This window comes from Prunus persica, chromosome G2 (genome assembly GCF_000346465.2).
Source record: "Prunus persica cultivar Lovell chromosome G2, Prunus_persica_NCBIv2, whole genome shotgun sequence".
Classification (NCBI taxonomy): Eukaryota; Viridiplantae; Streptophyta; class Magnoliopsida; order Rosales; family Rosaceae; genus Prunus; species Prunus persica.
The window spans coordinates 27833960-27845910 of NC_034010.1; the positions used below are offsets into that span (position 1 = coordinate 27833960).

The 11951-nt window shown below is 36.8% G+C and overlaps 3 protein-coding genes across 4 annotated transcripts; 2 read left to right on the top strand and 1 right to left on the bottom strand.

The window, feature by feature from the left end:
* On the bottom strand, window positions 775-1393 carry LOC109947504. Its single transcript, XM_020557849.1, has one exon. The coding sequence runs from the start codon at window positions 1271-1273 to the stop codon at window positions 1103-1105; it is 171 nt and encodes a 56-aa protein (XP_020413438.1). The 5' UTR covers window positions 1274-1393; the 3' UTR covers window positions 775-1102.
* On the top strand, window positions 2169-7438 carry LOC18785559 (E3 ubiquitin protein ligase RIN2). 2 transcript variants are annotated; one of them, XM_020557623.1, is made up of 13 exons: window positions 2169-2475; window positions 2961-3370; window positions 3843-3920; window positions 4118-4204; window positions 4306-4427; window positions 4507-4603; window positions 4718-4823; window positions 5015-5184; window positions 5285-5422; window positions 5499-5566; window positions 5668-5898; window positions 6426-6807; window positions 6966-7438. In XM_020557623.1, exons 2-13 carry the CDS (start codon window positions 3131-3133, stop codon window positions 7020-7022), a joined length of 1776 nt encoding a protein of 591 aa, XP_020413212.1. In that variant the 5' UTR covers window positions 2169-2475; window positions 2961-3130; the 3' UTR covers window positions 7023-7438. The 2 variants fall into 2 exon arrangements, with proteins under 2 accessions (XP_020413212.1, XP_007220561.1); XM_007220499.2 differs by having other exon boundaries at window positions 2170-2475; window positions 5015-5172.
* Window positions 9351-11293, top strand: LOC109947611. The gene is made up of 4 exons (XM_020558171.1): window positions 9351-9673; window positions 9798-9963; window positions 10404-10495; window positions 10954-11293. The coding sequence occupies exons 1-4, from the start codon at window positions 9560-9562 to the stop codon at window positions 11101-11103; spliced, it is 522 nt and encodes a 173-aa protein (XP_020413760.1). The 5' UTR covers window positions 9351-9559; the 3' UTR covers window positions 11104-11293.

Consider the following 11951-nt stretch of genomic DNA (forward strand, 5'->3'; position numbering starts at 1 on the left):
CTGTATTGATGAAAGAATTCAACAACATTTAAGGGGGGAAGGGGGAGAAGATTCATTCCTAAAGATTCTATTATCTCTCTCACTCCAAGTTGAGCAAACCACCATTGCCAAACAGACCTTCCTGACAGTAGTAGCCAGCTTCTTGCCCCTCAACTGTGTCAATCCACACATTGTGCCCGCTCTACCGAAAGTTCTCCAACCCTCATATCCAAGGCTGATAGTCCCACTCCAAGCGTATTGATACTCCCTTTGGCCTCTTTGCCAACGGCCTTCCATATTTCTATCCTAACTTTTGGACCTTGGACTCCTTAGCCTGCTTTGCAGGAATATTTCCCCCTTTTAAAAGTGCCAAATTCAGGGACATATCTAATTATCTCTATGCAAAATTTATCTACATTTCTTCTAGGGCTTGAGGTTTTCAAGCATAACATCTAATATCATTCATTAATACTATATGTGTAATACGTACACATATGTCTCTAAACCATTACCCACTAAAATAAGCTGCAAAAGGGGCTGAACTCGAACAGCTGACTACTTTCACTATGTGAACCCGCACACTCTCACTTGACACTCAAGAATAAGTGTGTACAATCAAGTAAAACTTTGATTCTCTACTAAAAAATCATCATGATTTATAAGGCATCTTTGCTCAACAGCTGACTACTTTCAGCATGTGAAAGTGCACACTCTCACTTGACACTCGAGAATAAGTGTGTACAATCAAGCAAAACTTTGATTCTCCACTAAAAGCATCATGATCCATAAGGCATCTTTGCGCAACAGCTACTATTGACTCAAAAGCTTCATATGTAGCTATGTTTACACAAATGCAGACACAGCAGCAATAAATTGTACAAAATTATAGAACTCCTTCACAACTTTTCAATAACAATGAAAAAGAATATACATTTTTCATTTGAAGGTTAAAATTGAAGTCAGAAAGAAACAAGTTCATTACAAATAATCTATAACACTTTCTTTAGTAAATTTTTCCTCATCGTGTACCGATCCCAGAAAAACAAGAACAAATATTTAAAAAAAGGAATTTCCCAAAACGATAACCTGGGTTCGAAACGGCGTCGCAGAACAACCAATGATCCTATTCGTCGTCTCGCTTCTTGGGCTTGCGGTACTTCTCCTCGTATTGCTTGGCAATGAAGACGGCAGTATCGGCGAGCTTCCTAATGTTAGGAACGGCGTAGTTTTGGGCGATGTAGACCCCTGCAACCGTGCCCATTATGAAGGAGAAGCTGCTCTTAATTATCCCCATCCCAATCGGCCCAACAAAATCCCCTGCGATTTCTAGGGTTTTGGATTTGAATACGCGGGTTTTTATGGGGGAAGAATTGGGCTCTCAGATTCTGGAATTCTCCGTTTTCGCCTTTTTTTTAATAGTTATACTTGTGCCCAGTCATCCATGTACAACTGTCAAATGCGCCAATTTTTCCAATTATTTTTTTCAGTTATTATCCGGGCTAGTTGTAAAGCCCAAGCACGACATGAACCCAAAAATCAGTCTCTTTACAAAGAATAAACAAATATATTTTTGCAACGAGGTAATACACTCAACAATCTCACTATAACAAATATTATTAGTTATTATCGTAAATATTATATCATGTATTGGAATTAATTATTTTTATTTATTTATAGCATTTTAAGAATTCAAATTTGAGACTTCTCTCAATATTTGAAAAAAAAAAACTATTAGACTAGACATAAGTTAGTATAATTGAAAATCTTATATCCTTATATAATTGAACCCATCAATCTTATTTAACTAATTATTGCGACTAAATTGACCGCCACAATAGAAAGTATTATTGAATTAAGCAGTTCTAATAAGACCCATTTTTCATAAATGCATAGTAGGATTTACTCAGACTTTGTGGGTTGAAAGCTCAAACCTATGTGAGAAGAAAAATCACTAAATTGAGATTGAATTTTCAATTCAATCAATGACCTCCATCTTCAACCTGTTTTTTGGGTGTAAACTTTAATTTTAAAACATAAAAGATCCAAGAAAAAGTATGGAGGAAAATCTTTTCGGTTCTAGGTATAGTAATTAGCAACACTTTCTCTTATTGGGAGAATACTTAAAATTCTAATACAAAAATGTAATAATATTCAGCAAAACGTTTTTTTTTTTCTTTTTTTTCCTCCCATAAAAAGTTAAAAAAGCGAATAAAAAAAACCAATAACAAGCGTTGTCTGTCGGGGAAGGTGCCTATCGCTTTTGCTTTCCACTTCGCGCAAAAATTGACCCAGCATATTCTCTTCAACAGTCAAAATATAAAATCCGAAAATTAAAAATTAAAGAAAATAAAATCTCTCTCTCTCTCTCTCTCTCTCTCTCTCCCTCTTTCCCTCTTTCTCTCTCTTTTCTGCGAAAAAAATCTCGACGCGGGTGAAAATTGCAGAAACCCCCAACCGACGCTAGCAGAGCGTCAGCGTCGTCTCAGCTCAAATCAGGTCCGTGATTCGCTTGATCTTTGCTTATTTCTCGTTTAATTAATACCAAACGTGGAAGATTCATGCTTGATTTCGCCTAATCAGCTTTGATTTTAAAGTTTTTGCGCATGTTTTCATGACTTTGAATTATAGGGCTTCGCAATCTTATGTTTTGGCAGTTCATAATAGCAATTAGAAGAAAATATTGATCCTCTGATTGAGTTTATATTTTTTTGGGTATGTATGCAACTCGATCGTTTAGGGGACTTCAATTTCGTCACATTTTGTTGCCGATGCTGGTTTCGATTTCCACGAATGTAATTAATTAATTTATTTTGAAAGTGTTATTAATTTTCTAGTTTTTAAAAGCTAATTTTTTGTTTAATTAAATCTCATAGTTACACATTTTTTAGCATCCTAACAGCACATTATAGTTATTATTGTGGTCTCAATGTTATTAATTGTTCATTCAAGAAAATGAACATTATTGTAGCTTTGCTCGGCAGGTTATCTGGTAAGCTTGGAATTTACCATGGTATGTTGACGTTAATGCTTGGTGGTGTGTGAAGCTAACTCAATGGCAATCTATGGTCAAAGTCAGCAAGGGATCATGCTGATTCGGTGGTGATGAAAATTTTGGAGTTGGTTATTAGTAAAGAGGTTTAATTTGTCACACATGGGTTTGCGGTATATAGCCATCTCTGCAGTATGTACGGCGATAAGCTTTGCGGGTCTCCAATTGTGGACAGAAACTTCTTTAGTTAAACTAAAATCAGATGGACTAATTGGAGATAATTTGATTCCTGCGGCCAATTTTGGACATGTAGTTGATCTGCTTTTGGGTTCTTACGCCACTGTTGGACTGCTGGCAAATTTTGTACTCAATGCATTTGTTTTACTCGTTCTATTTCTCAAGGTGATTTTCTACCTCGTTTTGAAACTTCTGTTGTTACACAATTGTTAGTTTGATGGATGCATGAACTGAGGTGAATACTTAACCAGGGAATGAGCATTGAATATTTTGTGCAGTGGGTTTATTAGTTTACTGGTCCTAGTGCAAAGCTCTTTGTATGTGAGGTACTGTTTTTGGTACAAGTTCTAGTGTTTGCCCATGTTATTGCATTTACTTTCTTTTCGTGTGTCACTTTGATGAAGGTAATGATAAGAAACAAGTTTTCTACATGGTGTCTTCTAGTGGTGGTCAGTTTGATTTAAGACACCAGATGCAATTAGGGTTGAAATGCAATATCCATGGTTACTATTCAAACAAGCAAAAAGAATGTTGGAGCTACTAAACTACTCCATTTCCTCTGTTTGCCTTGGATGAAATTGAAATTTATATCCGCAAGGTTGGTTAGCTTATTCTGATTTCTGTTTCTGATTTGCAGACTATATTCTTTGTGGAGTTGTATCCTTCTGAAACTCGCAAATTGGTCGAACGCCTTATCAATTATGTTATTTACAAGGTAAATGTTTTAACTTGTGGTCAGTTACTTATAAATGGGAGAAGGAAACATGATTCCTTCTTATGAGGAGAGAATCACTGTTTCAACTTGATAAATTTTCGGTTTTAATTGTTTTATAATAATGTTCAATAACTCCTCCTTTATCCAATATGTATTGTTCAATAATATCTTTGTGCACATCGATAAATATCAAACAGGGCACGTTTCTACCACTGGTTATTCCTCCTACGATATATCATGCAGGCCTGTGGTCAGTCTGGTTGATTGTTCTTTGTTCTCTAAAGGTATATGACATGATACTTATGAAGAACATGGTGTTTATGGATTCAGTATATAACTGCACAACTTACTTCTAACCTATCTTTTGCGTGTTGTACTTGTACAGATGTTTCAAGCTTTGGCTAGAGATCGACTTGAACGATTGAATGCATCTCCTTCTGCCACACCATTGTCATATTTTCGTGTGTATTCAGTGTTATTGTTGGTTCTCACTGTTGATGTTTTCTGGTATTGTTTTACCCCCTTTGTTGTTGCATAAGTCCGTATTACTTAGAATGCCTCATATTATCTTGTTCGGTGCTTGCAGGATAAGGCTGTGTGTGGTGATATATAAAACTCTGGGTTTATCCATGTTTCTCTTGTTATTATTTGAGCCTTTCAGTATTGCATTTGAAACACTGCAGGTAATGTCATGGCAACTTTGTTGATGAATAGATTTTATAACTTCATCATGCTTTCTATGAAATTTTAGAACTCTAGTTGAGAGGGTTGGTTGACTTGTCACAATGTTTTTGTAGGCTATTTTGGTGCATGGATTTCAGTTACTTGATATATGGATTCATCATTCAGCATGGAACAGTGAAAATTGCGAGAGGTCCAAATTATTTGATACGTCAGCTGCTGGTAGTTCTCCAAATTTACATTTCTTTTCTCACATTGCAAATGGGATTTTTGGGTGTTCTTATGTTATGTAGTACAGTGTTCTTTCCCCTCCTATTAATGGGGTAAAAGATTACTTGACCTGTAGGATGTAAAACGGGGTTATATGTGTTTAATAAAATAATAACTGTTTTCATGTCGCTGTCTGAATGCAGGTTTATTGTTGGAATGGAAAGGCAGTCTTACTCGGAATTTGGGCTTTGTCCTAGACATGGCAACATTGTTAATGGCACTTGGTCACTATGTGCATATTTGGTGGCTTCATGGCATGGCATTCCATCTAGTGGATGCAATCCTTTTTCTAAACATACGTGTAAATATTTGTGTAAATATTTCATTCTACTTTCTAGTTGAACATTTATTTTCTTTTGTACTTGATGCCCCAATATCATCTTCTTCCTAATTATGTATTCATTATTGGGCAGGCCTTGCTAAGTGCAATTGTAAAACGTATAAAAGGGTTCGTCAAACTAAGAAAAGCCTTAGGCGCTCTTCATGCAGCACTTCCAGATGCAACGTCTGAAGAACTACGAACATATGATGATGAATGTGCAATTTGTAGGGTATGCTTGGTTTTCTTCTCTAATTGTTTACCATTCAGTTTTCTCTTGGTTCCCTAACTTACTCGGAAAATATCAGGAACCTATGGCTAAGGCTAAAAAACTACACTGTAGTCACCTTTTTCATCTTGCGTGCTTGAGATCTTGGTATGGTTCATGTTATTTATTAAACCCTGGCTTTTCCTTTATTTTTATTTTAGAGCATGTGATGCCTTATAGAAAATAATGAAAATTATTAATAATTGCAGGTTGGACCAAGGTTTGAATGAGATATATTCATGTCCAACTTGTCGCAAGCCACTTTTTGTAGGCAGAACTGAAAATGAAGTACATCCCCGCAATGAAGAAACTTCAAGTGATGAGCAGCTTGCTCGTCAAATAAGTTCAGGACTTGATCGACAAAATAGTTCTGGACATACAATACCTACTGGCGCATTCCCCAATCAGGCTCAGAATCTTACAGAAGGTGGTCCATGGAGGTATGCTTCCTTACCTAGGATTACTGTAGTTTATGCTTAAAGAAACTTCTGTCAACTTGTTACTGAGGCTAGAGATGGTGCTATAAATTATAATTTGTTGAAAGACTAAAACCCCGATTTGGGGTCCAACAGCCACCAACTGTACAATCAGACCAGCTATCATCTACATATTCAAGTTAGATTGGAAAATTTTTATTCAGGTTTGCATGCTGTTCTAAATTTCATTTGGTGGCTGGATTCCAGCACATACAGAAAAAGGTACAATACTCTGGTTGGTTGCATAAACCTTCTTGAAAGTTTATGTATAACGACCAGAGCACTCCTCCTAGCTTCTCCCTTAAACTATTTGATTGGGAGTGATAGAAAGCAACCAATTTTTTCTGTTGCTGTTGTTCTTGAATCTGCTAGGTGCTGTACAAGAAAAGAAATATATGAGAGAATAAATACACTTGTAAATTGGTTGTCATTTTCAGAAAGAAAAAAATTCAAATATTATAACATATCATGCTTTTCTTTATGCCGCATAGGGGTGCAGGACTGGATTCAAATTGGTTGCATAATTGGCCAAGTGAGGGAGTTGATGGGGCAGGTCCTTCTACTGCTATCGGATCTGTTGGACTGGGGAGAGTTCAAATGATGATGAGGCATCTTGCATCTGTCGGAGAAACTTATGCCCAGACGGCCCTTGAAGATGGTGCTTGGAGCCTATGGCCTATGAGTCCCTCTCAGGTTGCTGCAACTGGTCCATCTAATCCTCCTGCTGATGATGGAAGATACCATGGAGGAGCACGGAGCTTGCATATTAGAACTCCCACACGTACTGTGAATGACAACCTAGCAAACATACTTGCTATGGCTGAGACAGTGAGGGAAGTTCTGCCTCATATGCCGGATGACCTAATTTTCCAGGTACAGTTTGTTTTTTAACAACACAATTGTGTCTTTTTATTATTTTAATAGGAGTATATTGCCAAATGTCAATCTATAAACATTGCATTTGAAGCCTTGTTCTTCTCCTTTGGGTTTCTACTCTCATTTTATATTCTATAACGTATTGAATTTTGCAGGATTTGCAGAGAACAAATTCTGTTACGGTTACTGTGAATAATCTTCTCCAAATGTGACAAGGCGTTGTATCTTCTTTTGTTGTAATGTGTTGAAAACTACTAAAGAAGTAGTTGAGGTCGTCTAAATACCCACAGATCTTTCTCTGTATCCCCCAGTGTACATAAAGGCAGCTCACCGAATCACTTTTACTAAGAGGAAGAAGGAAAGAGGCACAAGTATAGTTACTTTTTTTTGTAATTCCCTGTGAAAAATAAATTTGCAATGTTGATGTATGGTTACAGATGGATAGGTTGTTATTTTCCTATGTGGTTTTGAATTCGCCATTCAGTTGGTTCGGCCACACAAGTTTTAGTGCTTAGACAAAATCTCCTTTGTGCTCTCTTTCGTTAATCAATTGTGTATTTGTTTTCTTCATCAACAAGTGTGGTGATGTTTGACAGTATTAGTAGTATAAAGTTGCTCTGTTGTGTGAAGATTATGAAGTAGAACGACAGGAGGTAAAAGTAGTCAAACGGCAAAACGCCGGCTAAACGACATCGGCGCTGAGGCGACCAAGAATGTTGGGTTTGTAGAGGACAGGAGGTGGGTTGTTTCGTCAAAGCACAAACGCCGAGGGTTGGTTTGTCTAAGCTGTAAACATAACAACAAAAGGAGTAGTTTTTCAAAAAGTCAACGTCAATAAGCCATGGTCTGCGCGTGTCAAGCTCTGATTAAACCAACCTAACCCATTTTTTATTTTCTTCTGATTTGACTTTTCTATCTATTAATATTAGTGCCAATTTTGAATCATGTACAGAAGTCAGTGATGGCTGTATGGGCAATTGACTTTGGCTAACACCATATTAGTTTTGGTTAAAATCTATTAATTAAGAAAGAAAAAAAAAATCTACCCAAAGCAAATTTGTCCGGTTCGATTTTTAAATTATTTGACTTTTTTCTTACTCAAAATCAAATCGAGTTAGTCATTACGGTTTTGAAACGGCATGTTTAGTTGGTTCGGTCAGATTAATACATACCCTAATCTTGATCCCCAACTAATTAATCTATATTCTAACTTTGTCCTTTTGTGGTCTCACTCTCACCCGAATTCTTTGATATGGTTTCCAATGACACTACATTGATTGTCATTGTCAATGGGGTTGTTAATGCGGTCTATGTTGTTATTGACAATTGCAGCCATTTTTAGTGTGGGGAGGGCCTCCCATTCTATGTGGTTCTTCCCCACTTTACCATAATTTTTTTTAAAATATCCCTATGCCCCTCTTTTTTTACTCAAAACAGTGTCTTCTGTCTGTTACCAGCTCTTGTCCTTTGGCAACCACTAGAAGTTGGTGAATTTCCATATGTGCAGGTAATTAAATAACACATTCAATTTCCATGAAGTTACTGTTTTGATGATTTAAATTTAACTAACCATTTGTTTTTGTGCAGAGTAAGGTGGGCAAGAGAAGAGCAACTGCATGCAAGTTTCAACAGACACGGAGCGACAAGCATGAGAAATCTGACGGAAAGAATTGAGGAGGTTTTCGATACAAACAAATCAACAGCTTCTCTCTCTAACTTCGTCATTCTACTTCCTACTCCTACACTCCTCCATGTGTATTTTCTTTTGTGCCTTTTGGTATTTTCTATATTATAAACCCTACCGACAACGATGCTTCGAAGTTCGAATTTACAACGACATAACTCCAAAACTTGTTGTGTTATATATTTTACTGATCACATACTTTTACTCTGAGATTTTGAGATTGTTCATTTCAGATCAGAGCACATTGCTGTCTAAAAGATTGTGCTGCTTAGTTGGGACCATAAAAACTTTTCCTTTACCGGAAAGCAACGTCTTAATTCGATGCGAATTGGGGTGAAGCATGAAGAGCAAAAGATAGATATTGGGATAGGTGTTATATTTGTGTATAATAATGTTCTATAAATCATATAAAAATGCAAAAAATTACTATATTTATTTGATTAATGATATGGTTACAGTGCAAATTTGAAGTGCAGAACATAGGAATTGACTAATAGTAATATCCCAGCTGCAACAAACCTAATTTCTCTGTTGGACACGAAGTACTATGTCGTACTGTTGATTGAATCATGAGAAGTTGGAAACATAAAGACTTTACAAATCATGTTCCGCAACTGAAGGAAGCATGCATGCGTCCTGTTTGATTATTTGTTTTATTTCTTTGTATGGTCATAATCCTGATTAAATTAATTCACTTTTGCTTAAACCGATTAATAAGTTGAGGCTTAATTTTCTCATATATGTCCGGCCCCAACAAACATATATATGTTTCTCTCTCAAAGCTTTTAAGTATCCAGCTACTCTGTGGGTGGTCTCTGTTTTGGTGGCCCCTGTTTTAATTTCTTGTAGTGGACAAGCTAAGTGATGCAAGCCTCTAAGACCTTCGTTTTTCTTTCTGCATAAGTCTCTTCACTCACTATCAGCAACATCTTCTCTTGGCAACCCTTGCTTGCTAGCTCCATATATATATTTTTTTAAATCAAAGCTTGAAACAGACTAGTTTCTTTCTAGCTGCTCCTTCTCATTCTTGAAATTTAGAGTAATTTCAATCTCATAATCATCATCATGTCTTCTCTTTTCTTGATCTTTCTTCTGTGTCTGTCCATGCATGCATGTGAGGCTCGCTATATTGGGCTTGGCCATAAGGGTTTTGGTGCGTCACTCCAGCAGTCTGGCAAGGTTTGTTATTTTATGTTTCAGGGTTTTCAAATTCACAACTTTCCTCTAGTTTCATCTGACTATTAGTTTCATGTATAAAATTAGTTCAAAAACTTATGCATACTTTTTCAATGTTAAACTTCAGGGTGTGTTGCTGGTTGTGGAAAAGTTTAGGCTTGGAATGGATTCAACTGGAGGATCAGTTAAGAAGGAAGATGGTGCAGCTGAAAAGGGTCATGGTGCAATCATTCAAGACTCAATGACTAGAGCTACAAAGGGACTGAAGTTCACAAGCAGAGCACAAAAATCAGGTGTTCCTCCAGTTAATAAGCCTCCTGTTTCAGTTTCTTGGCCTGTGCCGCGCAAGATTAATCGTGACAAGAACCACGGTGACAAAACTACTAGTCCTGGGATTTACTCAGATTATTCAAGACCAAGAACACGTCCTCCATCCCATAACTGAACTTGATTCATTATTTTTCTGGTCTATCTTTTTTCCTTCTCTTTAAAAATATGAGCCAGAGTTATGTCTCGCGGCTTTTGTGAGTATATGCAGAAACTAAGAGCTTAAAATAGGCTTGGAATCTGATGTGTCTCTCAGGACTCTCTGCGTATCTAAAAGTGCTACAACTTAACATATACTTGTTTGTTCCATGCTGATATCTCCAGTTTTGTACACCTAGATGTTAATTTATCAATGTATTTATTGACGATCGAAAGATCTTCTTATGGTTGTGATTTGACTGAATAGGGATGGAAAAGGCCGGAGGTGATCAGATTGTAGAGTCTTCTGGTCATCACATGGGTTTGCTTAAAGCAACAAGTACTACTACCACTAACAAGGTAAATCATTATGCAAGGCTTTTTGGAGTGATGTTACTTTAATTGGTTTGGACTAGCTTAGCTAGATGTGGCAGCAAGCACAGAGATTATGGGACCTCCTCATCAGGAACTCTCTCTTTCATTATGTCTCTGGAGAGCGACAATAGGGTAATTTGTCTGTGTACACGTTGCAATTAAATAATTGCATGCCAGACCAGGGACTGGTCTATCACACACACACACACACACACACATATATATATATATAAGTATATATACATATATATGCATGAAATCCATGAGGGGAATCTGGCTGGTGCTGGATTTGGATGCCTGATGAGATCATATACCTCAAAAGCACAGATCTTACCAGGCATCATAGAAGTTAGCCATGAACACTTAAAATTAGAAAGAAAGAGAAGAAAAAAAAAGAGGACATGTTAACATGTTTGGAATGCATATGTTTATGTTGTATGTAGGAAGAAGCAAGGAGGAGGAGATCGGTGCTGCTATCTGTTAATAAAGAAGCCGTAGATTCCAAGAGTAATGACAAAGTAGAAAACAATGTGGTGTTTACAGATTATAACCCACCACATCAGACACCGCCCATTCACAACAAAAGAACTTAAAATTACATCTTCAGATCACATCATCATTTGGTCTTCAATTAGTTTGCTTCTCTTACTAAACTAGAAAGAAACATATATTATATATCTACTAGCTAGTAGCTTAATTAGTACTGTTGTTGTTGTTGTGGAACTCAGCGTCCTATGTTGATCTATCTAAGGCGCTTTCTCTTCTTAAGCGGTTCAATGCAATCCCCAAAATTCCCATAAGGCTTATGAGACTCGAAGCACATTGATCCCCTACAAAATCACATGCATTTTGCCACAATCTTCTCCACACATTCCATGATATGACTAATCCCCCATGAAAATCTGCATATACTTATTCTAATGACTCCTTAATTAGCATACGACAACTCGAAAAACAAGTGTATTAGCAAACTTCTAACTATCTTACTTGTTAAATAATCCTAATCTATTTGAATAATCCATTAAAAAAAAACACTTATATCAAATTAAATGCATAACTTCACAAGTTTTAAACAATCAATTCTTTGAATTATTAAGTAACCTTGCATTGCAAGCACAACAAAAGAACCCAAAAACGTTATCGTTTTAAGTAATATCCAGGAGTACATGTACATATTGCATGTACTATTCAATAAACAGAAAGAAAAAGAAAAAGGAAAGTCAAGTAGGAATAAGAAAATTTCCATATTGGTGATCTCCTCCTCCACATGGAAAGAGGAAACCTGCAGAAGACAACATCACCAGTCCCATGGAAACCATACCCAGCATCCACCCTGTCACCATTGCCCCGCACGTCATCCCAACCCCACTACTCCCTCTCTTCCTCTCTATTTCTTCTTCTGATATTCTATTTGATGATGATCTCTTCATCACCTCTACCA

What these genes read in the sequence shown, in the direction of transcription:
- LOC109947504 (XM_020557849.1), bottom strand. Translation starts at nt 1,273, where the DNA reads ATGGGGATAATTAAGAGCAGCTTCTCCTTCATAATGGGCACGGTTGCA.
- LOC18785559 (XM_020557623.1), top strand. Translation starts at nt 3,131, where the DNA reads ATGGGTTTGCGGTATATAGCCATCTCTGCAGTATGTACGGCGATAAGC. An exon ending in TTGCATTTGAAACACTGCAG is followed by an intron (nt 4,604 to 4,717) that starts GTAATGTCATGG and finishes ATGTTTTTGTAG; the next exon opens with GCTATTTTGGTGCATGGATT. An exon ending in ACAGAAGGTGGTCCATGGAG is followed by an intron (nt 5,899 to 6,425) that starts GTATGCTTCCTT and finishes TATGCCGCATAG; the next exon opens with GGGTGCAGGACTGGATTCAA.
- LOC109947611 (XM_020558171.1), top strand. Translation starts at nt 9,560, where the DNA reads ATGTCTTCTCTTTTCTTGATCTTTCTTCTGTGTCTGTCCATGCATGCA. An exon ending in CACTCCAGCAGTCTGGCAAG is followed by an intron (nt 9,674 to 9,797) that starts GTTTGTTATTTT and finishes GTTAAACTTCAG; the next exon opens with GGTGTGTTGCTGGTTGTGGA. An exon ending in AAGCAGAGCACAAAAATCAG is followed by an intron (nt 9,964 to 10,403) that starts GTGTTCCTCCAG and finishes TTGACTGAATAG; the next exon opens with GGATGGAAAAGGCCGGAGGT.